Source organism: Carcharodon carcharias, chromosome 14 (genome assembly GCF_017639515.1).
Source record: "Carcharodon carcharias isolate sCarCar2 chromosome 14, sCarCar2.pri, whole genome shotgun sequence".
In the NCBI taxonomy this organism is placed as follows: Eukaryota; Metazoa; Chordata; class Chondrichthyes; order Lamniformes; family Lamnidae; genus Carcharodon; species Carcharodon carcharias.
The window spans coordinates 142,171,956-142,199,942 of NC_054480.1; the positions used below are offsets into that span (position 1 = coordinate 142,171,956).

General features: G+C 41.6%; 2 protein-coding genes across 3 annotated transcripts in view; one reads left to right on the forward strand and one right to left on the reverse strand.

The window, feature by feature from the left end:
• Window positions 1–14,573, reverse strand: part of LOC121287090 (phospholipid hydroperoxide glutathione peroxidase-like) — a 30,031-nt gene extending 15,458 nt beyond the window's left edge. The window contains exons 1-2 of one of the 2 annotated variants that reach the window (XM_041204613.1): window positions 14,472–14,573; window positions 498–591 (exon numbers count right to left, since the gene is read on the reverse strand). In XM_041204613.1, the coding sequence (XP_041060547.1) occupies window positions 498–587 (90 nt within the window). In that variant the 5' untranslated portion in view covers window positions 588–591; window positions 14,472–14,573. Of the gene's footprint in view, window positions 1–497; window positions 592–5,961; window positions 6,011–14,471 lie in introns of those variants that run through there. The other variant, XM_041204612.1, reaches the window with a different exon arrangement.
• On the forward strand, window positions 14,555–25,542 carry LOC121287089 (DNA-directed RNA polymerases I, II, and III subunit RPABC1). Its single transcript, XM_041204611.1, has 8 exons — window positions 14,555–14,712; window positions 16,196–16,370; window positions 17,192–17,307; window positions 19,476–19,556; window positions 20,662–20,720; window positions 23,443–23,521; window positions 23,621–23,694; window positions 25,403–25,542. Exons 1-7 carry the CDS (start codon window positions 14,656–14,658, stop codon window positions 23,684–23,686), a joined length of 633 nt encoding a protein of 210 aa, XP_041060545.1. The 5' UTR covers window positions 14,555–14,655; the 3' UTR covers window positions 23,687–23,694; window positions 25,403–25,542.
• The last annotated feature ends 2,445 nt before the right edge of the window (window positions 25,543–27,987 follow it).

Below are 27,987 nucleotides of genomic sequence, written 5' to 3' on the forward strand. Positions count from 1 at the left end.
GGAGAGAAGGGGAAAGAACCCCCTCTAGCAAAACCGCGATTACAAAGGGGGAAGTAAATCTGCAATTTATTAAGCGATTCCTGCGGCCATACTTCAGCCGTGTTAAAAATCAAAGCTGCGGATTTGAAATTCCTTTGGTTTTAAAGGGGAGTAAATTCCAGCAAACGAGTTTAATCTGTTCTTTTTCGGAGGCTGCAGGCCCGAAATAAAAAAAAAGGTGGAAAAGGGCAGCTTTCGCAATGCGACAGGATTTGGGATGGTGCTTGGAGGACTTTGGAGTACCGGGGGCGGGGAGCGAGCAAAAGGGAAGAAATTCTCCCGGGTTCCTAAATAGGATAAGTAAGAGCCCACACCTAGAGCACGGTGAGAAAGGCTCCTTTCTGTTCTGGGTATAAATCTGCCTTTCGGGGGGTGTGCACTCTTTCTGCAACTCAGTACAATTATCGTCAGCCGCAGCGATTTAAACACAGCTACAAAGTGTTACAATAGATACTCACCATTGCTACTTTCCTCGCCTGCTCCTTAAACGTCGCTAAGCCCAAACGAAACAGCCCCTTTATAAAACCACGAGTGCAACCGATTATCATTGCCCTGTAAAAACACGAGAAAGAGAGAGTGAATCAGCCCAGGGAGGGACCAGAGACTGTGAAACCCGCCTCCGCCGCCAATCCATTGGCTCAAGGTCATGAGCAGAATCGCGAGAGAGAGAAAAAAAAGTACCGCTTGTTCTCCAGCCACCAAAAGGCTTTTTAAAAAAAATTATAGGCATCTGCTCTTAAATCTTAAAGCACATTCTATTCCATGCTTGGCATTTGCGCTACCTGAAAAAGCAGAGTCCCAATCCCCTGCCCTTAGCCCAGACTTTTTCAAACGTTTAGCTACCTCTCTTTTAAAAGTTATCATGGATTCTGCCTCCACTGTCAATTTTTTTGCTGGGGCCTTCTATTACATAAGATTATATTGCACAAGATAATAGGAGTTGGAGTAGACCATACAGCCCCTGGAGAGTGCACTAAAATGTTGCATAGTTTGGCAACTCTGTGGGTGTACCTACACCACATGGACTGCAGCGGTTCAAGAAGGCAGCTCACCACCGCCTTCATGAGGGGGATTAGGGTTGGGCAGCTGTGCATAGATCCTCGGTACGCAAACACCAAGTGTCACTACGTGTCCCCGGTGTTGCGAAGGATGGGTCTGGCCACGCTGCCGCGGAACGCTCCAAGTAGTTGGACCATGCCGTACCACCTGTCCCTCGTGGAAAAATTTATGCAGAGAAACAGCTTTGACCTCAAGTCCATCAGGCAGTGGTCAGCACGTAACGTCTTAGAGGCCCTGCGGGAAAAGGAGAGGGTGGATCCTGTGGGATGGTTCCCCGAGCAGACTGTCAAAGTCATTTGGCAGAATGCCTCATCGCCAGAACTTTCCAACAAACAGCAAGATGTAGCTTGGCTGGTGGTGAGAAACGCCCTCCCTGTCAGATCCTTTCTACACACCAGGAGTCTCACCCACCTCTGCACGTTGCGCTCGAGGTGGGCTGTGGTGGGGACAAGACCGTTGTTCACCTCCTTATGGATTGTGCCTTTGCAAAGAAGGTCTGGAGAGAGATGCAGTGGTTTCTGTTGAGGTTCATCCCGAGCAGTTCTGTGACACAGGACTCTGTGCTCTATGGGCTGTTCCCAGGGGGACACACCGAGACAAACATCAACTGCAGCTGGAGGATCATCAACTTGGTGAAAGACACTCTTTGGTCTGCCCGAAATTTGTTGGTCTTCCAGTGCAAAGAGTTGTCCCTGACCGAGTGTTGCAGACTGGCACATTCCAAAGTCCAGGACTACGTGCTGAGGGACGCACTAAAGCTTGGGGCAGCCGCCGCAAAGGCGCAATGGGGAAAGGTCGCTGTCTAAGACCTTTCTGCCACAATGCACCGAGGGGCTGGGAACTGTTTAGAGCCCTTTGGACTGTACAGCTCAAAATGAATGTCTGCAAATGATTGTAATATTCATTGATTGTATTGATGCATCTCGTGATAAAAGTTGCAAAAGTTGAACCTGAGTGTACTTTTGTGATGGTGATTTTGAATTGGTTTGGAATGTTATTCCAGATATTTAATGAATAAAGTATATTTTTCCAAAATAAATAAATAAATGTTGGCCTAGCCAGGGACACCCACATCCCATGAATGGATAAAAAGGTGTTCAAACAACAAAATGGCTTCTTTTAGATAAATTGTTAATACAAAATGGTGGCTTGACCGAGTTATTGCAAAATACGTGTGTTATAAAATCCTTGAAAAATGGTCACGTTAAGCTGCAGGCAAACTAACTCCTACTATAATAAAATCTAAAACCAGGCCTACTTACACAACACCTCCCTTGGTTCCTTCTATGCAACCACATTGTACAAAGGGTTGCTATTCATGACTCATACCATAATATTGCAATAGGACAGACCACAAGGACTACTTCAGCCAATAGAGGGATTGAACCCACAACTGTTGGACTTATAGTATTCCACACTTTAGCTATTTAACCAGCTGAGCTAACCAACCTTTAATTCCCTTAGAGTCCAAAAATCTATTGACCTCAGCCTTGAATGTACTCAATGACTGAACACCCACAGCCCTCTGGGATAGAGCATTCCAGAAATTCATAACTGTTTGAGTGAATAAATTTATCCTTGTCTCAATCTTCTTCTACCCTCTCTCTGTTGTTTTAGTGATAATCTTAATCGATGCTGCCTTCTAGTAGGAATAGTTTTAGCTGATTTACCTTATCGAAACCCCTCATGCAACATATCCACTCCTCCTGATTTTAACCTAACCTAAATGGTACAGATTCTTTACTTCACACTATTAAAGTTGACAGGGCACAAAACTGGGTGGGTGTCAGTTCCAAAACCACTCCTTTCACCATGAAGGTTAGGTGAAAATTGGGGTCACAGTGAAGGCTGTAAAGGGGAGATTTTATTTGCTGAAATTGCCTTTTTTAAGAATGTATTGCTCATCCCATGATGTGACTTTCCATTATTTATAGCAAAACTATTGCTTGACAATCTCATTGCTAAATTTAACATATGTATAAACCAGGTTAAATTTTTGCTTTAAATATTCATTATGCTGTGTTCAAGCCTATTGTTGAGCAGCAAATTAGTGATTAATCTGGGTTGTAATATTGCTCTGCTGTCTTTTATTATATATTAGTTTCCTTAGAGGCCAGGCTAGCACACTGAATTAGCTCAGTTCTTGTGATGTGAAATTATATATGGGCCAGACTGTGGTTACAAAGCTTTAATCTCTGCTGACTAAAAGTTTTACATCAAATTGGATAGTTCTAACCTAAAGCCCAATGGGTGCAATGCACAGAACAAAGCAAATTCTCCTGCAAAAGATACCATGAAATGACATTCAAGTCCAGAAACATCAAAGGGTTAATTGTATTATTAATAAGGATTGGTACTGTGAGACCATGAAAAATTGTCATTAATACAGTAGGAAGTGCCTTTCTGATGTTTCAGATAAGCAAAAATTCCCCCAACATGGGGAGATGGTGGCATAGTGGTAATGTCATTGGACTCATAACCCAGAGGCCTCCGGGTTCAAATTCAACCACAACAGCTGGTGGAATTTAAGTTCAAATATTAAAATGTGGAATTAAATCTAGTCTCACTAATGGTGAACATGAAACTACTGTTGATTGTTGTAAAAACCCATCTAGTTCACTAACGCCCTTTGAGAAGGAAATCTGTCATACTTACCTGGTCTGGCCTAGGGTTAACTTCGGACTGCCCCCTGAAATGGGCTAGCAAACCACCCAGTTCAAGGGCAGTTAGGTATGGAGAACAAATGCTGGCCTTGTCGGAAACTGACATCCCATGAAAGAATAAGTTTAAAAAAACTGTTTTTGTGAAATCTGTTCAGTTTTTTTAAAATGATTAGGTGAGATTAAGACAGCTTTGGGTACAATGCTAAATCCAAATCCAGAGACTTGGAGCCAGACTTTCAAAGGGCCACGAGATCAGAACCCAGTGTGTGGCGGGGAAGGTGTGGAATTTCAGAATCACATCCCCAGAGGTTGACTTGTGGCTCCAAGACAGTTTTGTATTTTCAAAGGGCTGGTTGTGGGGAGGGTGAAGGAAACACAGTCGTTGCACCATACGCTCTTTAAGGGACCTGTCCATTTGGGATTGCAAATTTTTTTCTGGAGTGCCCAGACAGTCTTTTACATGTTAGTGCATAGATGTTGGGCTTCCCATGGGGCCCAAATAAATTTCTTTGTAGTTGTTTTCATACCAAATTTGTGGGGCCAACAAGCGCGACATGGCTGTTGCTCCTAACCTTGTTGTCCATGGTCGCTTTCTGTCACGTTGGGTCTCCTGGCCTTTCAAGGAGCTGCCTTTTCTCTTTGGCAAGACAGCGGCAGCCCCCAACATGGCTGCCACCTGCTTTTGCCATTTTCTCCAGGCAGGCAGCTCCTACCTCCTGGAGGTGCACGGTTCCTCTAGTTAGGCTATTTGCATTCACATATCGTGTTGTGAGAGCAATGCAACTGAGGCATTGGGTGGGGACATGGAGTTCATTCAGGTGTCAGATACCCCACCCAATTTTGAAAATCTGACCTTTGAGCACAAAAATCTAGGTTGACATTCTAGCGCAGTACTGAATGAATGCCACGCTGTCAGAGGTTCCATATTTCACCTGCTCTCTTGGATGAACATAAAAAGATATCATGACACTATTTTGAAGAAGAGCAAAGGATTTATTCCATGGCTTAGCCAATACTTATCTCATGATCAACATCATAAATGCCTGATCTGCAACATCAGAAAGGCACTTCCTACTGTATTAATGACAATTTTTCAAGGTCCCACAGTAGCAATTCTTATTATTAATTATACAATTGACCCTTCGATTTTTCTGGATTTGAATGCAATTTGATGGTAACTTCTGCAAGAGAATTTGTTTTGTTCTGTACATTGCATCCATTGGGCTTTAGGTTACAACTATCCAAATTAATTTGACGTAAAACATTTAGATTCAGCAGAGATTAAAGCTTTGTAACCACTGGTCATTATCATATTACTGTTTGTTGGATTACAATGTGTACAAAAGTGGCTAGACTTCAAAAAGTACTTTACTGTAAAGTACTGGGAAGCCGGGAGGTCATGGTATGCAAGTTATTCTTTCTTTATGATGCAAGGACACATAGGTGAAGAAGAGTAAAAGTGCAGAATGCTGACTCCAGTGAAAGAAAGCAGTGTAGTAAAGGATTCCATTCTACACAACATCACCATTTAATGCCAGACAGATCCCACCTACCTGGCAGTCATATCATTCTCTGAGGTTTGAAAACATGCATGCTTGGTACTCCTGTAAATTAAAACTTAATTACAGCATGGTCTGGTGACCACAAGAGGGAAAGAAAAGGAGAATCTGCTTAGTCAAGTTAAGAAAGTTAAAAGAGATGATTGAAGATGGAGTAATCTTTACTCATGTTAACAGAATCACTATAAATTCTCAGTGAACCGTTGCACTGTAGCTAAGAAACATAAATCATTTTTGGTCCATTTAGGAAAGGGCAAAATTGATGTGCAATGTCTAAATTTGATGAATGAGAAAAGATGCCTTAAAACTTAAATTTCTAGATTAGTAAATCAAAGAATTTCAGTTTAAAGTGAAAAACTGGTCGAGCTTAATATTTTGAAGTTTTATAGCCAATTTAATATGACCATTTCAAGGAATCAACACTATTTGTTGTAAAATGTTTTAATTACTATATTAATAGAATCCAATAAGACAGGTTAAAGTTATTCTACAAGTGCTATGAATGAGTTATTGGAATGTCCAGCAGTGAACTACAAAAAGCCCAAATGCAATATTTTCTCTAGTATTCATTCATCATGTCAACTGTAACATGTTACACAGGTTTATAGGTAGACTATCACTGGCTTGGACTGAAAAACTACCTTAAATTCATTGGATTGAGGTTAACCAGGAGATATCACCATCCTTGATCATTTATGGGCAACTGGAAATAAATAAATAGAAATGATTGTAAAATTCATACAAACTTATTCTGAATACAATATTATTGTTGTTGTAGTTTATGGACACATCAACTTGTTCTAATGGATCAATAAGTTTATCCAGGGATTAATTGAGCCATACAAATCAAGAAAGTCCCAGGATAATCCCAGTTCTTTGTTGTTCAATGAGAAGGGTCAAAATGATTGCTGTGATTAGCCTCCATGCCCCAGATTATGGTTGCGGCATTGTGGCCGGGGAGGTGGGGTGGGTGGGGGGGTGCACAGTAAACCAGTGATTGCTATCCAGCACTTCTGCTGAAAGAGCACATGTATCAGGAGAGGATAGGATCAAGTTTGGCTGTAATCTTCACCATACTTGCTCCACTCACTGCTAAGGCTCCTGTGAGAGTAATGATCTCCTGGATGAGTTGTCATGTGGCAACCAGTGCCGGTGCAGTGATACTTTATCAAGAAACCAAGGCCTTCGAGAAAGGCGGAAAGGAGAGAATATTGGTAAGAAAAATAGCAAAAAAGGTCCATCATAAAGTCTTCCCTACAAAATCTAACAGTAACTTTTATCATGCCAACACTGTTTTTAATACAGAAAACTGAAGTTAAGAACATAAGAAATAGGAGAAGGAAATGGCCATTCAGTCCTTCAAGCCTGTTCTATCATTCAATATTCTTATGGCTGATCATCTACTTCAAGAAGCCAAAGTTTATTTAACTTTCTCACTTCAAAAATAAACCAACATATTCTCTTTACATAGATTATATCCAATGTTCCCATTGAATATTCTCCCATTTCAGTACCTCATCATGTACAAAATACATTAAACAAGTTAACCTGAATTAAAAAGACTTGCATTTATATTGCACCTTTCACAAGCTCTGGACACCCCAAAATGCTATACAGCCAATAAAGCACTGACTAAAGCGTAGTCATTGGAGGAATGTAGGAAACGTGGCAGCCAATTTGTACATATAGATCCCACAAACAGCGTTGTGCCAATGAACAGATAATCTGTTTTTGTGATGTTGATTTAGGAATAAATATTGGTCAGGACACCAAAGATAACTCCCCTGCTTTTCTCCAAAATTGTGCTATGGTATCTTTTAAATCCAACTTAGAGAGCAGGTCAGTTTAACATCTCATCTGAAAGACTAAAATTAAGAATGTAAAAAAATACTAGTCAACAATTTCCTATGTAGTAGCTCACAGGGAAAAGAAAAAATATTTTCTTCCTATAATTTTGTCTGTTGCTCTGAAGCAAATTAAGGGTCAGCTGTTATCCGTGCAATAAGATTAGACCTGTAATCTGTCAAACAGACAGCTTACTGTAAGCCAAAACATGAGCTATTTTTGGTGCAAAAGGTTTTTATGGTGAAAACTATTTTACAAAGATGGTGTTAGTACAATTGTACCCCTCTGCACAGGCTTCCATTTAGTAATGTGGTCATTTGTAAAAAGGCAATTTTATGAGGCTGTCACTCCTGTTGTAACGCCTTGCCAGTGACGAATGCAGGCCAGAAAATCTGGGCTAATTCTTTTTTTTCATTCGATCATGCGATGAGAGCATCACTGGCTAGGCCAGCATTTATGTCCATCCCTAATTGCCCATTTAAGAGTCAACCACATTGCTGTGGGTCTGGAGTCACATGTAGGCCAAACCAGGTAAGGATGGCAAATTTCCTTCCCTACAGGACACTAGTGAACCAGATGGGTTTTTACAACAATCGACAATGGTTTCATCGTCATTATTAGACTTTTAATTCAAGATTTTTTATTGAATTCAAATTCCAGCATCTGTATGGCACTTTCAACAGTGGTGAAATTAATGATGTCACTGAACTTGGTTGCCACAAAGTCCAACTGGGCAAGGACCATCCAATTTACAGTCCAGCATTTCATTATTGAGGTCACTGTTTCAATAATGTTTCAAAACTCTAGTATACATTCAAATCAACACTGGATACAGAAATTGGAAAAGCAAGAACTTGTGTCTACTTTTCACACCTAATGTAATAAAACGTCCTAAGGCACTTCACAGAAGTGTAATCATTCAAATTTGGCACTGAGCCAAAGAAGACATTCAGACACAAAAACAAAAATAGCTGGAAAAACTCAGCAGGCCTGTCAGCATTTGCAGCGAAAAATACGGTTAATGTTTCGAGTCCATATGACTCTTCATCAGAACTAATAAAGAGTCATATGGACACAAAATGTTAACTGTATTTCTCTCCGCAGACGCTGTCAGACCTGCTGAGTTTTTCCAGCTATTTTTGTTTTATTTTAGATTTCCAGCATCTGCAGTATTTCGCTTTAATCCAAGACATTCAAGCAGTTTGATCAAAGACCTTTAAGGAGCATCTTAAAGTAGAAAGTGGTGGAGAGGCACAGGGTTTCAGAGAGATAATTCCAGACTTTAGGGCCTAAACGTTCAGTCACCAATGGTGAAACGAATTAAGTCGGGGTGCACAAGATGCCAAAATTGGAGGAATGCAGATTATGGAGGATTGTGGAGTTACAGGAAGTTTCAGAGATGGGTTGGGGTGAGACCACAGAGGGAATTGAACATAAAGATGAGAATTTTAAAGTCAAGATGTTGGTGGGCCGGAAGCTAATGTAGGTCAGCGAGCACAGAATAATGGTTGAACGTGATTTTGTACAAGTTAGGTTATGAGCAAAAGAGTATTGGATGAGCTCAAATTTATGCAGGGTGGAATATGGGAGAATAGTGGGATAGTCAAATCTGGAGGTAATAAAATTGTGGATGAGTGACTTAAAAGCAAATGGTCTGAGGCAGGGAAAGAGATGGGCAATATTATGAAGATGGAAGTAGGCAGTTCTGGTGATAGAGAGGATATGGGGTAGGAAGCTCAGCTCAGGGTCAAACAGGATCAAGGTTGCAAACTGTTTGATTCAGCCTAGACAGCAGCCAGGGATGGAAATGAAATTGGTAGTTAGGAAATGGAGTTTGCCGGCAGGGGCTGGGGAGGTGGTCGGGGGGAGACTGTTAAATGGTTTCAGTCTTCCCAATGTTTAACTGAAGGAAAAAGATCTGTTCACCCAGTTCTAGATGCCAGACAAGTAGCCTAGGCTGACATCACAGTAGAGGTTTGAGAGGTAGTGGTTTGAGAGAAACACAAGTTGCTAATGTAATGCCTGTGGAGTCAGGGGAATACTTCTACTCTATTTTTACAAAAAATATTCAGACTTGTCTTTCACTGGTGGGCACACTGAAGAATCCTTAAGGGACAGGCCTGACACCTGCGCCACTCATCTGGAACAAATTTTGAAAAGGAGTCCTTCAACAGACTTTAGACCCCTCATTGACATATTCAAGGGACCTAACACTTCCTTTAATCATCAACCCTGCATGTCGACAAAATGGTTGCAAGAATTTAAGCAATAATTTCAACAGCTGGACGCTATTAAAATCTTATGTTTTGCACTCACTTTACATCCAAAAAAGCAATCACAACATCTACCAATTATACTGATATATTTCTGGCCTGGTGCCTATTTCAGTTTGTGATAGTAATAAGTGCTATGTAGAGACTTGTTCCTCTGAGGGTTCAGTTTGGGTTGTTACTGCCTCAAGGACAGAACACAGCAATTGTTATGACAAATCGCTGAAACCTACTGATTCAGCTTAAAAACTAAGTTACAGGAAACGTGAACGCTCCCTTCAGTTTGTACATCATCAACACCTTCTATTCTTCCACTGTGAAGATCTGGTTTGCCTGCAGGAAGTTGATAAAGGGTTATATATGCTGCATCACACTGGTTGTCTGCTGATTTTCTCTGCAAGAAGAATGATAATATGAGTGGATAATTGGTATATTTTAAGGGCATGGAAGTAAATAATTGAAGGCACTAAAATTGACAGGCATCTATATATATGATAGCAATTACGTTCACACCTGCACTTTATTATTTCTTTTTTGTTCCTTGCTTTTCTCATTATCAAGTCTTCTCAGCGGTCCACTTTGTGTTGCAATTTTAGCACATTGAGTATACTATCAATTTGAGTTTAATACACTAAGCTATTCAAGCAAACATATTTGCACCTGCAACTAACTTTATTAGTCATAAGCGGGTTCCTTAATATATTGCAATCTTCACATATGACTGCCTCCGTTTATTTGTTCACTTCTCACTCACTCTTTCACCTTTCTTTAGTTCAGAATCCTTTCAGATATTGCTCTAGGCGCAACATACATTTTTAGCGTTTACAGAATGCTTCCCTTGTCTGGTGTATTCTTTGATTTGTCGGTTGAGTTGGCCCCTCTACATCACAGTGGATGGCCTGCCATGCAATCCATGACCAATTGTACAGCTTCGTTCAGTCAACCTTTCTTTGTGTCTGGTGCGATTGCCCTCCATTTGGTCCCAAAATCACAAGTGGATTGGCCTAATTTGGGCTATTTATCTCTGTTAAGTGCCTGTTTAACTTGCTCATTATTGAGGGTGCATTCCAATTAGATTCACAGTTAAACATTAGGTATAAGAGCAGAAACTGTAAGTTACCATTGTGAGAGGGGAGTTTGGCTAGATATGTGTATTGGTTGGAGGTTTGGATACAACATTCCTGGCCTTGTTCTGAGTCCTGTGTTTAGCAACTAGCAAGGTGTAACCTGCAGTGAAGCTATGGAAGCAAACAACATGGCCTAATTTCCATGCCTTCAATGCAGAAGGGGTAGGATTTCCAATCAGGGGCAGGAAACAGATGTCGAGACTGTTTCCATGTCCCGAATGCGCCCCCAGAGTAGGGGACGGAAATAATCACTTATCGGGATTTTCACAGGGGAGACCCTTAATTGAGGCAGGTTCTCCGTCCAATCGTGGAAGATGGCAGGTTCTCGGAGCTGGAGGTCCAATCAGAGATCTTCCCTCAAAATTACTTGATATTTCAGAAAGCACGCAGACTAAAGTTGTGAGTTCCTAACAGTATGTTAAAAATCAAGAGAAACATTGACTCAATCTAATGTAATATATGTGTGCTAGAAATAATTACATTCCATTACGCATTACCTGCTAAAGTTCTTGACACAACCAACATATGACCAGTATACATAATAGCTAAGATTTAGATGAAGTATTTCTTAAATTACAAATGTATCTTTAATGTTGAGTATATGATAGCATAAGGGTGATGCAAAGAAAAAAATACAGTTCAGAAATCATTATTAGGTGAAGAGCCACTAACCACAAGTGGAATAATATGGCGGGAGGGGAGTGGGAGGGAGACAAAGAGAGGGAGGAGAGGGAGGGGAGTGGGAAGGAGACAAAGAGGGGGAGAAGGGGGAGGAGAGAGAGGAAGGGAGGGGGAGGAGGAAGAGAGGGAGGGGAAGGGGAGGAGAGGGATGGAGGAAGGGAGGGGAAGGAAGGGAGGGGTGTGGGAGAGGAAGGAGAGGGGAGGAAGGAGAGGGGGGAGGGCATAACCTACCCCCACCCCCCTCCCCTTTCCTCTCCCCTACCTTTCCCCCTCCCCTCCTCCCCCCTCCCTCTCCTCCTCCCCCAATCTTCCCCTCCCTCGCTCCCACCCCTCCCCTCCCCTCCTCCATCCCTCCCCCTCCCCTACCCTGGAAACCACATTAGCATGGAACCAATATGCTCAAGACCAACCCGCCCTGCAGCCATAAAGTGCATCGGCCCCAGCAGTGCCAGGAAGGCATCAGCGGCCACTGCAGAAGGAAAAGATCAAGGCCCATGGATTCTTGGCGCAGGTATGTCCTGAGTCTTGGGCCAGGAGCGTTTGAGCAGGTTAGGTAGAAGGCCGGGTTGGGGAGGGAGTAGGTTTAACGGAAGGAACAGATAGGAAGGGAGCCTTTGACTTGGGGCGGTGGGGGCACCCTGCAGTTGGCCAATGGCAGTACTCAAAGTGTGACCCTCCACTTTCTTCCTGGCCTTTAAACATTTAAGTTTAAAAAACGGGCTTCCTGTTCCCACCTTGCTGACCACACCAAACGTTTTATGGTGTGGGCAGTGTATTATCAGGGTCAATTGGCTTGATAACAAGCCCAGCTAACTCTTAAATGTAGTGGCTGGGCTGCGATTTTGGCGCCTGCCCGCTCCTCACATCATGAGGGAGAGCGCACGAGAAGGCGGTGGAATGGGCATCCACCCCATTTTTAACATGCCCACCAACACCACCCCCTCCAACCCGTTCCCCCCCCCATGGGAAACACACTAGCCAGCGGCACATAAAGTTTAGCCCTACATCTCCCTTGAATTTATATGCAAACAACATGGCCTAATTTCCATGCCTTCAATGCAGAAGGGGTAGGATTTCCAATCAGGGGCAGGAAACAGATGTCGAGACTGTTTCCATGTCCCGAATGCGCCCCCAGAGTAGGGGGCGGAAATAATCACTTATCGGGATTTTCACAGGGGAGACCCTTAATTGAGGCAGGTTCTCCGTCCAATCGTGGAAGGTGGCAGGTTCTCGGAGCTGGAGGTCCAATCAGAGACCTTCCAGCTTGAGAGGAGCAGCCAACTGCAATAGAGGGTAAGTGAGGGAAAGGGTACTTCAATGTGGAGGTACCATCTCTTCAACTTTTTAAAATCATTAATTAAAAAGCAGATTCAGCAGCCAGGTCACCAGTGCGGGGGACCCTCTGTATGGCTGGGCAAGCAAGCAGGGAGAGCCTCTAGAATTGCCTAGAGCGCTAGCTCTCCAGTCTGCTGCTGAGTGCGCACCTCCAGGTACCTAATCCAGCCTCCAACAACGCAGGAAAATTCCAGTCGGCCTTCATTAATTGGACTTATTAAGGCTCTGAACGAGCCTATTGGCCCTGATCCCAGCTCCACAAGAATGACCTGGAGGCAGGATGGAGCCAGGGGACCAGCATGCCAGCTGACTGAGCTAACTCTCACGGCCCTGTACACCACGAACAAATCACAGAAATCAAGACAGGCATCCGTGGTGCAGACGGTGAATAGAAATTAGAATGCATCGATTAAGGGGGCTGCATGGCACTCCAGACATCCAACAGCATGCCAAAGTCTTGGGAGCATTGGGAAACCTCAACGCAGAGGCAGATTGTAACTAGTGGGGCACCACAATGATCAGTACTCGGAGCCTCAGCTATTTGCAATTTACATCAATGTGTTAGATGAGGGGACTGGGTGTAATATATCTAAATTTGTTGTTGATACAAAGATAGTTTGGAATGTAATATAAAAGCAAAGTACTGTGGATGCTGGAAATCTGAAATGTAAACAGAAAATGTTGGCAAAACTCAGCAGGTCTGGCAGCATCTGCAGAGAGAAAAACAGGGCTAACATTTTGAATTCTTATTGCTCTTCTTCAGTGTCGGCTCTGTTTCTCCCTCCATAGGTGCTGCCAGACCTGCGGAGTTTTTCCATCATTTTCTGTTTTTATACTGGAATGTAAGTTGTGTTGAAGGCACAAAGAGGCTGAAAAGAGATATAGACAGGTTGTGAGTGGGCAAAAACATGGCAACTGTCTATTTTGGAAGGAAAGATAGAAAGGCAGAATATTTTTTTAAATGTTGGGATTCAGAGAGATCTGGGTGTTCTTGTACATGATTCACAGAAAGTTAACATGTAGGTACAAGAAATTAAGAAAAGGTTTGATTTTAAGTAATTGATGTAAAAGAATTATGAAGTTTCACTGCAATTATATATAGAGCCTTAGTGAGATTGTACCTGGAATGCCATGCCCAGATTTTGTCCCCTTACCCAAAGAAGGATATAGTAGCTCTTAAGGGAGTGCAGTGAAGGGTCAGTAGATTAATTCCTGGGATTTTCCTGAGGAAAGATTGAGAAGGCTAGGCCTACATTCCATTGAATTTAGAGGAATAACAGGATTTCATTGAAACATATAAAATTCTAAAGGGGCTTGAGAGGATAGATGCTAGGAGGATGTTTCCCCTGGCTGAAGAGCCTAGAATGTGTGGTCACACTCATATCAGGGGGTTGGCCATTTAGGATTGGGAATTTTCTTGCCCAGAGGAGTGGATACTCAATTTTGTTGAACACATTCAAAAGAAGAGTTGCATTTATATAACCCCATTCATGACCACCGCCACCCCCCCCCCCCAAACATCTCAAAGCATCTTACATGCTGATTAGGCACTTATGAAGTGCAGTCCCTATGTAGGAGAGACTGGTAGATTTTTGGGTACAAAGTGAATTAAGGGGTATGGAGGGCGGTGTGGCAGGTGGAGTTGAGGTAAAAGATCAGCCTTGATCGTATTGACTGATGGGGCAGGTTTGAAAGGCCTCCTCCTATTTCTTATGTTCCAAGATGGCTGATGAGTGTTAAAGATAACGACCAAACAAAATTGAACTAAATATCATCGCCAGATTGAGATTTCATAGAGAAAGTACTGTAACAAAGAATTATAAACTAATGGCAAGGAAATAACTATTTGTTCGCTATCAGACACAATTTTCCGCCATTTTATCTGCCACTTGCCTAACGTCCCGCCCGCGCTGGGGGAGCTCCACCACGCATGCGCACGGGCCGGCCGCCGTTGTGTGCGGGAGGACTTGACGTCGAAGCCCGCGCGAGCGGAACTGACGTCATAAACTGCGCGCATGGATGTTGACGTCATAAATCGGCGCCAACGAACGGCCGGCCGGCAGGCCTCGAGTGGGTGATGGACGATGAGGAGGAAACTTACCGTTTGTGGAAGATCCGGAAAACCATTATGCAGGTGGGTGAGGCGAGCCGGAGGGCTTACGGCAGGAGGTTTTGGGGGATGACAGATGGAGTGTTCCTTCAACCCACCCTCACAAACGCCCCCCCAACACCCATCCCCTCCCCTCCCCCTCTCCCTCCTTCCCCTCCCTCCCCCTTCCTACTCCCCTCCCTCCCCCTTCCCCTCTCCTCCCCTCCTCCCCCCTTCCCCTCTCCTCCCCCCTTCCCCTCTCCTCCCCCCTTCCCCTCTCCTCCCCCCCTGCACACCCCCTCCCACCACCACCATCCAGTCAGCCTTTGAATATATTCAATGACCTGCCTCCACTGCTCTCTGTGGAAAGACTGATGACTCTCTGAGGGAAGAAATTCCCCCTCCTCATCGCCATCTTAACTGGGCGACCCCTTATTTTGAAACTGTACTCTCTAGTTCTAGATTGCCCCATGAGGGAAAACATCCTGCTGGTATCTATCCGGTTGAGCCCCCTCAAATATATGTTTCAATAAGATCACCTCTCAGAAAACCCCGATAACTATCGGCCCAACCTTTCAACATAAGACAACTCCTTTAATCCAGAAATCAACCTAGTGAACCTTCTCTGAACTGCTTCCAATGCAAATAAATCTCTCCTTAAGTAAAGAGATCAGAACTGTATGCTACTGTGTGTTGTCTTTCCAATGCCCTGTATATCTGTAGCAAGACTTATCTACTTTTATACTCCATTTCCCTTGCAATAAAGGCCAACATTCCATTTGTCTTCCTAATTACTTGCTAACCTTTTGTGATTCATATACATCACTGTCCATTTAAATAATATTGTTTTTCTATTCTTCCTGCCTCAACCTTACACTTGACCACATTCTACTCCACCTACAAAAAATGCGTCCACTTATTAAACCTATCTATATCCCTTTGCAGATTCTTTATGCCCTCACAACTTGCTTTCCTACTGATCTTTGTATCACCGGCAAATATAGCTGTAATACAGTCTGCCTCTTCATCCAAGTCATTAATATAGGTTGTAAATAGTTGAGGACCAGTTCTGATTCCTGTGGCACTCCCATTGGTTTTCCAACCTGTAAATGACACCTGACTGTCCTTAAAAAAGTCATAATTTTAAACACTATTTCATTTCTGTAAATTTTGGGGTGCTTTCTTGCTTTAGTGTTGGTATTAAGCTGGAGTGCAAGTTGTCTGCCAACTGATCGAAGAAAGGTTTGACCCTCTAGAGAAGACGACCTCAACTCCCTTCCAGTGTGACAACAGCCTCAGATTCAATCAATATCTATTTGCAACTCCGTGTCAGCAAAGGCCATACTGCTTTGCACTAAAGCTGCAGTTGGATTCTGAATTTACCTGTAAACTGTCAGCAACAACACGCATGTGTGCCTTTCATTTACCATGTTTGCTGTGGTTTCTAAATAATTATGGGGCAAATAGAAAACAGATTTCTGATGGAAAAAGTACTTAAAAGGAATTCTTGCGCTTTTGTAATTCACAGCTTTGCCATGATCGTGGATATTTGGTGACGCAAGATGAATTAGATCAGACACTGGAAGAATTTCGGGGTCAGTTTGGAGATAAGCCAAGTGAAGGGCGGCCACGACGTTCAGACCTGACTGTGCTTGTTGCTCATAACGATGATCCCACTGATCAGATGTTCGTTTTCTTTCCAGGTACACAAACTAAATTAATTGGGGTTTTATCTTTTTCCTCTGGATTTTAGGGTAAAATGAATCGTAATCCTTCCCTCCTCTGCCAGTCAGCACTGTTATCGTTATCCTGGGGAGTGGGGAGGAACAGCATTGTATACCAATGGATATGTAAGCTGATGCAGGCGTCAGTTCTTAGTAAAGCAACCAGCGAGAAGGAACATATGCACTCTCATGGTACCTTCCCATCCTCCCTTGAATAGAAATTAACTTTTTACCTGCCCACTTTTCTGTAGGGAAGAACTTGAGGGCCAGAGAGGGACCCACGCTGTCTCTTTTCTGGAAAGTCCACTGAACCACATGCCAATCAAATAGTGGCAAGGCTATTGGCAGGCCTTCCCCTGTAATCGAGACCTCCTGTTTTGGAAGTCCTGCCTAGTGAGAGCTGCTGGCTAATCAGTAGGGATTTCATGGGGCGGGGGGAGGTGTGAAAGGGGTTTCATGGGGTGGGACTTGTGGGGAAAGAGGTATTGGTAGCAAGAGCAGGAGGGTGGTTGTCAGCAGTTCTTCACCCCCCCCACCGACCCCCATTCCCAATGTCCAGTCCCCCAATCGGGCACTGGGATTACTGGCAACTTGTGTGTATGTAGCCATCTTCATGCAATTTGTAACTCTTGAGGAAAAATTGGTCAGTTTAGATTTTCTTGTGTTTGCCAGTCACACCATGTGGTATGTCTTGATGAAATAGATGAATAACAGCCATATTGTTGCTTTTCCAACCATTTTTCCCATGAACTGAGTAGACATGTTTGAAACTGATACAAAAATTATTCATTTGTTATCAGAGGAACCAAAAGTTGGGATCAAAACCATTAAAATGTATTGTCAACGCATGCAGGAAGAAAATATTACCAGGGCCATCATTGTGGTACAACAGGGGATGACACCCTCAGCAAAACAGGTAAAGAGTGGCAATTTAATCAGTATATTACAGAAATTTGCTATTAATGATATTTTTCCTGTCAGCTGGTAAATTGTAATTATCGAATCTTCAAATGAGATGGTGAAAAAGTAAACCAAATATTCCAGGTGTGCTGATGGGTGTGTTATAGTTCACTCAGGGAGTCAGAGTTGTGGCAACATTCACAACATTCACTTTTTACATGCATGTTCTATGTTCTGAAGCGATAGATAGTGATGGTAGAGGTCCAACATTCTTTCACCGCATGGCTGACCAGGAATCTCTCCCACTTTTACTGCCAGCCATTGGCATGTGTTGGAAGGATTTGCAGGTTGATGCTCAACTTGTTGGGCTGCATTATAAATGTATCTTCCTTGGCCATCAAGTCTTGGAGTGGAACTTGAACCTGGAGCTTCTGGTTTAGTGGCAGGGACACTACCCACTGCACCATAAGACCTCCTACCAGTTGTATTAAATTACAAATTCATGCCAAAGTAGGAATTAGGTGATGGAAGCAACCACCATAAAGCAGGGAGTTCAAATTTCAGGCCTGCCTAGACCTTGAACCTAGCTGTTTAAGTGTTGTCCCTTCAAGACAGCAGTTATAGATGAATTCAATATAATGAAATATTGTGCTCAGTGAGAGATGCCTCATGAATACTACCACCAGTCAGCTTGTGACTTGGCCTGAGCACCACCAATGTTACAGATAATGTAGATAGATAGAAACAATATCTGTTGGTTGGGCAGTCTAGGACTAGGGGGCATAGTCCAGGCATTAAAGCCAGACCTTTGAGGAGTAAAATTAAATACTTCCATATGTAAAATGTGGTAGAAGTTTGTAACTCTCCTGCAAATGGTGCTTGATGCAGGGTCAATTTTTAATTTTAAAACTGGGAGTGATAGCTTTTTGTTAAGAGGCATTAAAGAATATGGGGCAAAAGAGGGTATATGTGGTTAGGTTGCAGATCAGCTATTATCAGAATGACCGAAAAGCTTGAGGGGCTAAATAGCCTACACCTATTCCTGTGTTTCTGGACAATCCTTCCTTTTTATTGGAAAAGGAGAATAGGGAACTTTTCAGTGTCTTCAAATATAGTGTTATGACACAGCAGTTGGTAAAGGCTGAGTTATTTAAAATCCCAGGGGGAAACTTTAAACAACTGTCATAACCTATATTTTCAATTGGTATGTTTGAGATGCAGCTCTGAATTCAGGAAGAAAACTACCAGGCCTCAAGAGGTTTTTTATATAAGTTAAATTAAACATTTATTAATTTAACAACAAATTTAAACACGTACACATGTCTACAAATTACTACCATAATAACTTTTAAACAAATCCCCAAATTAATCACTCTCAGATAATCTTCCCAAGGCATCAATAACCCATAGACTTAAATAGACACCAGGCAAAGCACATTTTAGCTTACCAATTCAAAATAAGGTTCCTTTCAATTTGGTTCCTTCGCACGGTTGTAGGCGGTATGCCTCTGACTCACACACGTAACTCTTTTCTGTATATACCTAGCCTTCCCTTTGATTGCAAATTCTCATTATATCACCAGCCCCTTTGAACTCCACCTCTTCTAACAATAAAACCCCTTTCATAGTACCAATTTTATTAAACATTTTGCTTGGTCTGTCCTAACTAGGTGCAAGATTTCACCCCCATTATTTGAATGGTTTATTCAACAAAATGCAAATGTATCCTTGACCTTACTGTTTAACATCTCAAAACTACTCTACATCAAAGCACCCAGACTAGCTGGCTTTAATCCAATTAACACACTCACAGGCACAGACCATACGACAAGTCCAATTTTAAAAATAATTCCCAATCATACATACATTAGTATCTTCATGACAATAGCATATTAATTGCTGCACATGTATTAATTTTGGATGCCTTTTCATAATTAAGCAGTACTTGGGAGATTATTAAAAAAGCAAGAGGTGTTTGCCCACAGGAGAGGACTTCTCTAGCTTGAGTATAGGTGGCCTGCTTGAACTTCATGGAGCAGTGTATGATACCAAGGTATAAAAGAAAACTGAGGTGCACGACTGAGGACTATATTAGAACATTTTTGACAGTAAAATACAATGTAAACAAAATATTTTAACTTTGAAAAGCTTAATATTTCTATTTGATTTCTTATTTTTATCCAGTCCCTTGTTGACATGGCTCCTAAGTATATCCTTGAGCAATTCCTGCAACAGGAACTCCTAATTAACATTACAGAACATGAGGTAAGTTTGGAAAAGCCTTTCTTTGAAATCAATGTGGGTTTGAAGAGTAAAGATACGAAGTGTTAGGCAACAAGTGAGGTGTGTATGATTTGAGAGGTTTACCCTAACTACATCTTGTTTCATTTTTCAATGTGATAAATCAATTTAATCAAATCAATTCCAATTCATTTTTTTCTATACAATGTATGTGATAGGTCCTTCCTAGTGTAACACCTTTGAATAACAGAACCATGCAAATATCAATCAAGCCTATTTTTAATTTGTCAGCCAAAAATTTGCCAATTGTCCAGCAGAATGCTTTTTTAAAAATAAAAACAGAAAATGTTGGAAATACTCAGGCTTTGTATTGTTTTTAAATGTCCTGCACAAGTATTGTACAAACTGGGTACACAAACCTTAATATAAATTTTTACAAATAAAATAAGTTTTCTTGTTTCAGGCGAGGTTTTACTTGCACTGATCTATTTCTCTGGTGCAATATGGTACTTAAGAGTATGTAATGAAAGTACTTACCTTGCATGAAGTCCTGGAAGTGGGAGTAATGCTGACCCAATATGTTTAATTATTCCACCAAAGTTCAAGTTTCAGGTCAGCTGATTTCCTGCCTATTTCAGATCTCTCAACAGAGATTCTTCTGATGCATCCAGTTCTCAGTAAGCTTAAGAGAGCTGTACATAATACATTGGCTGCATTACGTATGCCCTGGAGTGCTTGAAAGTGAAAACCTTTTAGTTGCCTGGGACAATCCTACTTCACAGAGAAGATAGTGAGATTGTCGCATAAAAAGGAGAAAAGACAACTTGGAGCAGTCATGTCAGTTCAAATTGGGAGAAAAAATATATAAGTTGAACAATATTTAAAATCTTTGAGTTTAAAAATAAATTTGGGGATGTGAAATCTCATTACAATTCTTAACCGCGCCCCCCCCCCCCAATGAACTAGTACAGAACGTGGAATACATGACTGGTCTTTTCTATTTACATAATTAGGTATACATTGGGGAAAGATTTTAAAGGAAATGGAAACAAGAGTATGCAAACGATGTCAGGCTATCTAAAGCAGATTCTGTTTCTGTAAATGAACTTAAACCAGTTATGTATCTTAGCTTGTTCCAGAGCACATCGTCATGACCAAGGAGGAAGTTACGGAGCTGCTGGCACGATAGTATCCTTTCTCAAAATGTTATGTTGTAAATATTTCTAATATTTCAAATGATGGCAACTCTTTTTTTTTCTGTGGTCTATTAGAATTGTGCTTTTCTGTAGACTACTCTAACATTAATATTAACAATGTGAGAACCAAAGCATTTTGAGATTTGAACTTTAGCAGAGCACAGTGACTGAAGTTTGGTTCTTATTCTCTGCAATTATCATACATGGGTGTTTAAAAGTCTAACTTGCATAGCTTTACTGTGTAAAATTGGTCTTTGTGTTGCCCTTTCATAACCTCTCTGTCATGCTTCTGTTTCTTCTTCTTCCTCTTGCTGCACCACGATGACCCCAGGCACTATTTAAGCACTGTTTCTAGGACATATAAAAGAAACTCAAGGTAAATTCTGCTATCCCACAATCCAAGTGACACCCTGCTCCTGTCCCCATGGGGAAACTTCAACTTGGCTTGGTGGATCTCTTTATAGCCAGGTTGAGATTTTGAATTTACCATATGACATTATGGATTTTGAAACTCAAGCATATTTAATTCTTGCTAATTTTCTCCCTGTCGCTCTTCTTCAAAGGTGTAGACTGCTGACTGGCACATGTTTCAATGGGGTCCCTCTGCTATCTTGACAAAGTGCCTTTTATTCTTATGATAAAAGCAAAAAAACTGCGGATGCTGGAAATCCAAAACAAAAATAAAAATACCTGGAAAAACTCAGCAGGTCTGGCAGCATCTGCGGAGAGGAGCACAGTTAACATTTCGAGTCTGTATGACTCTTCAACAGAACTAAGTAAAAATAGAAGAGAGGTGAAATATAAACTGGTTTCGGGGGGGTGGGACAAGTAGAGCTGGATAGAGGGCCAGTGATAGGCAAAAGGGCAAAGAGGTGTTGAAAGTGGTGACCAAGAGTGAACAATTTTACCTTTCCTAGCTCAACAAAACTGAAGTCAGTTCATGCACTGCTGCCCCCTTAGCAGAATCAGATTGCTCAGTACAAACTGTGGATTTCCTTGTTCTGTGTGCTCAGCTACATCTATGCCCTATTTTTCCCACCTCTATTGCTCCTCTAGGACAATAAGCAGCTCCACATTCCTAAATACAGTAAGTCCTAGCTTTAATTTGTCTTGTTTTTATGTTGTTTTGATTTAATGTTGTGCTTTTAATAAGGCTGGTATTCGCATTTAGCTCGTGGATTCACATTAACATTGTTTTGTGTGGGTATGACGTTGGGTCATGTGACCTGATTGGTGCCATTTTGGAGTGGCCTCTCCAACTTTTGGCTTGCCTCTGAGCCCTGTGACTCCAAGCTGCTGCCACTCCGTAGGTAGCTCCCTGGCTCTCATCGCTCATCTCCTGTGCTCTCGCTCATAGTGAAGGTTTGGGAGAGGGAAGCGGCCAGTGGGCGGGTTAGCAGTGAGTGGGAAGGTCAGAGAGCATAATCAGCAGTGAGCCAGAGGGTCCGGGGGGGAGGCAAGGAGCAGGAGATAAGTAGAAAAAGTTAGCATGTACCTTTTGTTTACAAATAAACTTTAAAATAGCTTTTTAAAATACTGTAATTTAGCAATGTGTACAGTATTAAAATTGCAGGGTATTTTTTTTCTCTGATTGGACAGGTCCCATTAACTAAAGCTTTTACATTGGTTGCAATGGGAAAATTTATTCTCTTAACATTGTTTCATAAGTTGCACTTTTCAGAAACACAACTACAATGGTAAGTGAGGAATTACTGTATGAGGATCAAAAGAAGGCCTACATTGTGCACCTCCTAAATGTCATCCCTACCACTGCTGAAACTCTGATCTGTGATTTGTAACTCAATCACCTTAGCCACAACCTTAGCTGTACTACATTAAGATCTGTTGCCAAGCGCTCCTGTTGATTTTAGAATCTTTGTACTCATTTGCAAGGAAGGTACCTCCCAACCTGTCACTGAAGACTTCTTCAGTCATGTAATCTGACACAATCTCCAGTGCTCCAGCTGACTTACTTTTCACCCCAATCCTTCCACTGCATCTTCAACTATCTCAACCACGTGCTTTATGAACACTTTTAAGTCCCTATGCCCGCTACCTTTCTCCTGTTTCAAAGGCTTCTTGAAACCCAAAGCTTGGATTTTTGTCTTGCCACCATTCTAGCCCTTTTCCCACCAATACACAGTGTACTTTTTTTCTTTAAAATTCAGCTTCATGAAACAGTTTGGGACATTTTATTTCATTTAAAGATGCTGTAAAATTGCAAGTTGTAACCTGGATAAAATTGCTAAGCTAGCAGGGTACCCTGGTGACTACAGTCAAAACTTTGTTTTGTTTTCTGGAAGAATGAAAAAAAAAATGTGCTAACAGTCTGCATCCAAACCCATCTTAAATTTGCTAAGAGGTTAATTTTAGGAAAGTTGAGTGGAAGATTGTTCTATTTTTTTAAGCTGCATTCTTTTGGTACATGCTGTAATGAATATAGTTACTCTTTGGTATAATTTAATACCAGTTTTCCTGTTAGTCTTGTTATAGAAATGATGCAAGACATAATGCTTGGGGTAAGACAATTGGCTGCAAATGATATTGACTTCCTGATTTGGCTAGAGTGAAGATCATTGCTATTCTGCATGTTTTAACATGATCAAGAAAAAGTTGTTATAATGCAATGAAAGTTGGCCTGTGGGACAAAATAATTGATAAATATTTCTGCATTTTGCTAAGTAACCATTATGTGCCTTAAGTATGTTTGCCAGTAAATTAAAGGAGAGCCAATTGCCAAGAATACAAGCAGGTGATCCTGTGGCACGATACTTTGGATTGAAGAGAGGACAGGTTTGCTACAATACATTGTACAGTTCTTGAATCAATGAGTTCATCATTGCTACTGGTATGAGACATTTGAATGGAACTCTTTTTTTTCTTTGTTTATAGGTGGTCAAGATTATAAGACCTAGTGAGACTGCAGGAAGGTACATCACCTACAGACTTGTGCAGTGAAGCATACTGTAAGTATCTTAGCAAATTTTTGACAAATATGCACCTATCTTGTTCCTCATGGTTGTTGCTTCCCATTTACAACTGGCATTTATAATCGTGGAAGAAAAGCCAATGGAAATAAAGATCATGTTTGCAAAACTGTTCTCTCCATCACAAGCTGCCTATTTCTCATCTGTGACATTGCTCATCTCTGCTTCCAGCTCAGACCATCTACCACTGAAACCCTCATTCAAGTCTTTTTATCACCTCCAAATCTGCCTATTCCAGAGCCTCTTAAACTTCAGCTCTTCCAAATCAAGTTGTTCTATCACAATAGAAAATAGTTCACAGACTTCCTTCATTTTGGATACTAACTACATAAGAACATAAACCATAGGAACAACAATAGATCACACAGTCCCTCAAGCCTGTTCCAGCATTCATTACAATCATGGCTGCTTTTGTACCTCAACACCACATTCCTGCCTGCTCCCCATATCCCTTGACTCCCTGAGAGATCAAAAATCAAACTATCTTGGACTTGAATATATTCAATAATGGAGCATTCATAACCCTCCAGGGTAGAAAACTCCAAAGATTCAAAAAACCTTCTCCTCTCAATCTTAAATGTTTGACCCCTTGTCGTGAACCTTTGCATCCCTGCCCTTGTTCTAAATTCCCCAGTAAGAGAACAACCTTTTGTGTCTAACCTGTCAAGCCCTTTCACCATTGCTATACCGCCTCCAATGCAAGTAAATCCTTCCTTAGATAGGAGACCAATGCTGTGCACAGTTTGGTGTGGTTTTGCCAAAGCCTATACAATTGTAGCAAGACTTCCTTATTCTTGTATTCTAATTCCCATACATTAAAGGCCACTGTCATTTGTCTGCCTTAATGCTGGCTGCACATGCATGCTAATGTACAAACACCTGGATGTAAAGAAGTAAATTGAAAGCTTGTAAATGTGTACTATGCCCTAAAGAGCTATGACCTAAATTTTCCACTCAATTGACAGACTTTTTTTTTGATGCATGTTTTTCCACATACAGTGGCTGACCAACATGTTGCAATTCTAGGCATTAACTAGCTGTTTCTTTCATACTCCACACCAAAGCCCACTTCTGTAGCAAATCGTTCACACTCTTGAAACTGGGCTGTCTTTACGTACATAACATCTGGTAATGCATCATTGCCTATGGGTCAATCAGAACCTCGTTACTATATGCGTCTTGATAGATTTGACACAAGTCTTTGCTTGACTGCCCAGGCTTCAGATAACAGAAAAGCAAAAGTTTTATCTGGCTTTGGCTTAGGCTATCAATGATGAAACATACTTTTTGAAACTAACAGATAAACAATAGCACTTTTAACACGTCTTTGTGGATGCTTCCCTTTAGTATAAAGATGAAGTACTACCTGTGCTAAATGGAAGCTACTGCATTAATATTCCCAGATTTTATTTGCTTTGACCCTAATTTTGGAATTTATCTTGCTGGGTTCAATCACATTCAACTGTAACATCAGAAAGCCTAGGCACAATCTATTGATTAAATAAGGTATGAAGTATATTTACCCCCTTTTTGGAATGCTGAAAAATTGACTTCCATTTGAATGTAATACTAGGTATGTATCCATTATTTACGTCTAAGTAACATGGCAAATTGAAATCAGTTTGAATGTAGATGTCAGAAGTATAAAGGAAAGCCAACACCGTAATCTTCCCCTTTTTTTCTCTAGGCATGAAAATGACATTGATCAAAGAAAACTAGCATTGAAAACTTCAAGCTGCTGCATTCTACTTGTTCCTAACTTGAGCAAAGGGTTGGTCTTTCAGTTTGTTCAATTAGCTATTTTTTTAAATAAACACTATTTATAAATCTCTTAGTCTTGTTTTTGCTTGTGTTAGAATTTGGTTGATCAGTATACATTGGACAGGAGAAAACTGCCACACATACACTTTTGTTCTTTCCTACATGAAAGGGTTTGATACAGTAATTAATTAGGGAAAGGTTATTTCCTCTGATTGGGGTCAACAACTTAAAATGGTCTTTAAGAGAATGAAGGGACAAATTGGGCAGAATTTCATTGTACAAAGTGGGACCATAGAATGCTTCGCTATAGGAAATAGCATATTTTAAAGAGAATTGAATAACCTTTATTTGTATAGTGCTTTTAACATTAAAAAATTGCCCAATTTGCTTCACTGGAGTATAATCAGAAAACTTTTGGAGTTTGGGAACTAAATGACTGAAAACACCTTTGCTAGTGTTGGGTGAAAGGAGTGGGGCATTGCACAAAAAGTCAGAATTGGAGGAATGCAGAGTTCATGGAGGGTTGTAGAACTGAAAGAGTTTGATTCAAATACTTATCTCTGCAACAGGGCAACGGATAGGATTAGTTTTGGACTGCTGTTGCAAAGAACTGGCACAGACACATACCACATAGCCTGCTATCCTTTAAATTTCTATGGTGATATAGGGAAGTCTAGCCTACTTCAGGTTAATTCAACGCTATGTAAAAAGCACTGAACAGTACCCTTTGAGAATTGTACATCTTTCAGATTTAAGTTGCGGCTTGGATACATGTCTTGGAGTCATTACAGCACAGAAGGAGCCCATTTGCCCATTAAGTCCATGCTGATCTTGTTGGAACAGTGTTATGTATGGGAAGTGTTGAAAGAACTGTAGGGTTTTGTGAGCTTGGCATGGATTAGCAGTAGAGGTGCAGCAAGCTAACGGGCAGGACTTTGTGGCAGGCCATCACCTCCAGCCCTCATGGTGCTGTGGACTATCCAACATGGCTACCTTTCATACCCACCTTGTGCAACAGCATTTCTGCTTCCATCACCAAACCAGAGTTTAGGTGCTGTGCCAATAAATCACTTACCCACAAAATCTTAATTCCAGCCCCCATATTTGGTATCTACTCGTTTGTATCAGCCTTTTTTGTGCCATGCAACATTTGCCTGTGATGCTAAATTCAGTGTTTCCATAATCATTTGCATTTTAAACCTGGGACATTTAGTCTGCACAAGGGTGCTGTGTTGCGCTGCAATAGTTTCAGTTGGAGGTTGGTTACTGAGGGAGTTTAAGGGTTAAATTCTATCTAAAGTCTAGTCTTTCTTTTTAATTTAGCAATTAACTAAAAGTTGCTGTTAGGGTTGGAAGAAGGTGAGTGTTAGACCAGAGAGGAGAGGCTAGTGAGAGTAGTATAAAAGGGCGTGAAAAACAGGTCAAGACCGGAGAGAAGAGGCGTACCTTCAGGCAGTGGAGTTCAAAGCAATGTCATGATTCAAAAAGTGATAATACAGGGAGGCAGCTGATTGGTAAGTAGGGTCAGGTGAGTACTGCTACTACTAATTCTACTAATTAAACTGCTGCAGTCCATTAACTTAAAATAAGGTGGGAACTTTGGACCATAGCGGGAGCATTTGGAGTGGAATAAGGCCCCTAGCGTAGTTAGTATTATTTAAAGGGAGTAACTAATGAGCTTAATCTAAAGGGAAGTCATAGCAGCAGAGCTCACACCCATGATATGCACCTCCTGTGCTATGTGGGAAGTCATGGACACTTCCAGTGTCTCTGGTGACCATGTGTGTAGGAAGCGTGTCCAGCTGTAGCTACTGGCTAACCACATTTTGGGGCTGGAGCTGCGGGTGGGTTCACTGTGGAGCATCTGATGCTGAGATTGTCGTGGTCAGCACATTCAGTGAGGTGATCACATCGCAGGTAAAGACTGAACAAGGGGATGGGTGACCATCAGGCAAAGTAGAGGAAGGCAGGTAGTGCAGGAGTCCCCTGTAGCCATCCCCCTCTCTAACAGATATACCATTTTGGATACTGTTGAGGGAGGTGACTTCTTGGGGGAAAGCAGCAAGAGCCAAGTCCATGGCACCACAGGTGGCTCTGCACAAGAGGGTAGGAAGAAGAGTGACAGGGCTATAGTGATATGGGATTCAATAGTAAGGAGAACAGACAGGTGTTTCTGTGGACACAAAAGAGACTCCAGGATGATATATTGCCGCTCTGGTGCCAGGATCAAGGATGTCTCGGGGAGACTGCAGGGCATTTTGAAGGGGGAGAGCGAACAGCCAGTGTTCGTGGTACATATTGGCACCAATGACATAGGTTAAAAAAAGGATGAGGTCCTACAAGCTGTATATAGGGAGTTAGGATGTAAATTTTAAAAGTAGGACCTCAAAAGGTTTTAGGATTACTACCAGTGCAATATACTAATGAGAGTAGAAATAACAGGATATATCGGATTAATATGTGGCTGAAGAAATGGTGTAGAGAGGAGGGATTCAGATTCCTGGGACATTG

Coding starts and splice junctions, on each gene's coding strand:
- LOC121287089 (XM_041204611.1), top strand. CDS start 14,656: ATGGACGATGAGGAGGAAACTTACCGTTTGTGGAAGATCCGGAAAACC. Junction 14,713..16,195: donor TCCGGAAAACCATTATGCAG/GTGGGTGAGGCG, acceptor TGTAATTCACAG/CTTTGCCATGATCGTGGATA. Junction 20,721..23,442: donor ACGGAGCTGCTGGCACGATA/GTATCCTTTCTC, acceptor TATGTTTGCCAG/TAAATTAAAGGAGAGCCAAT.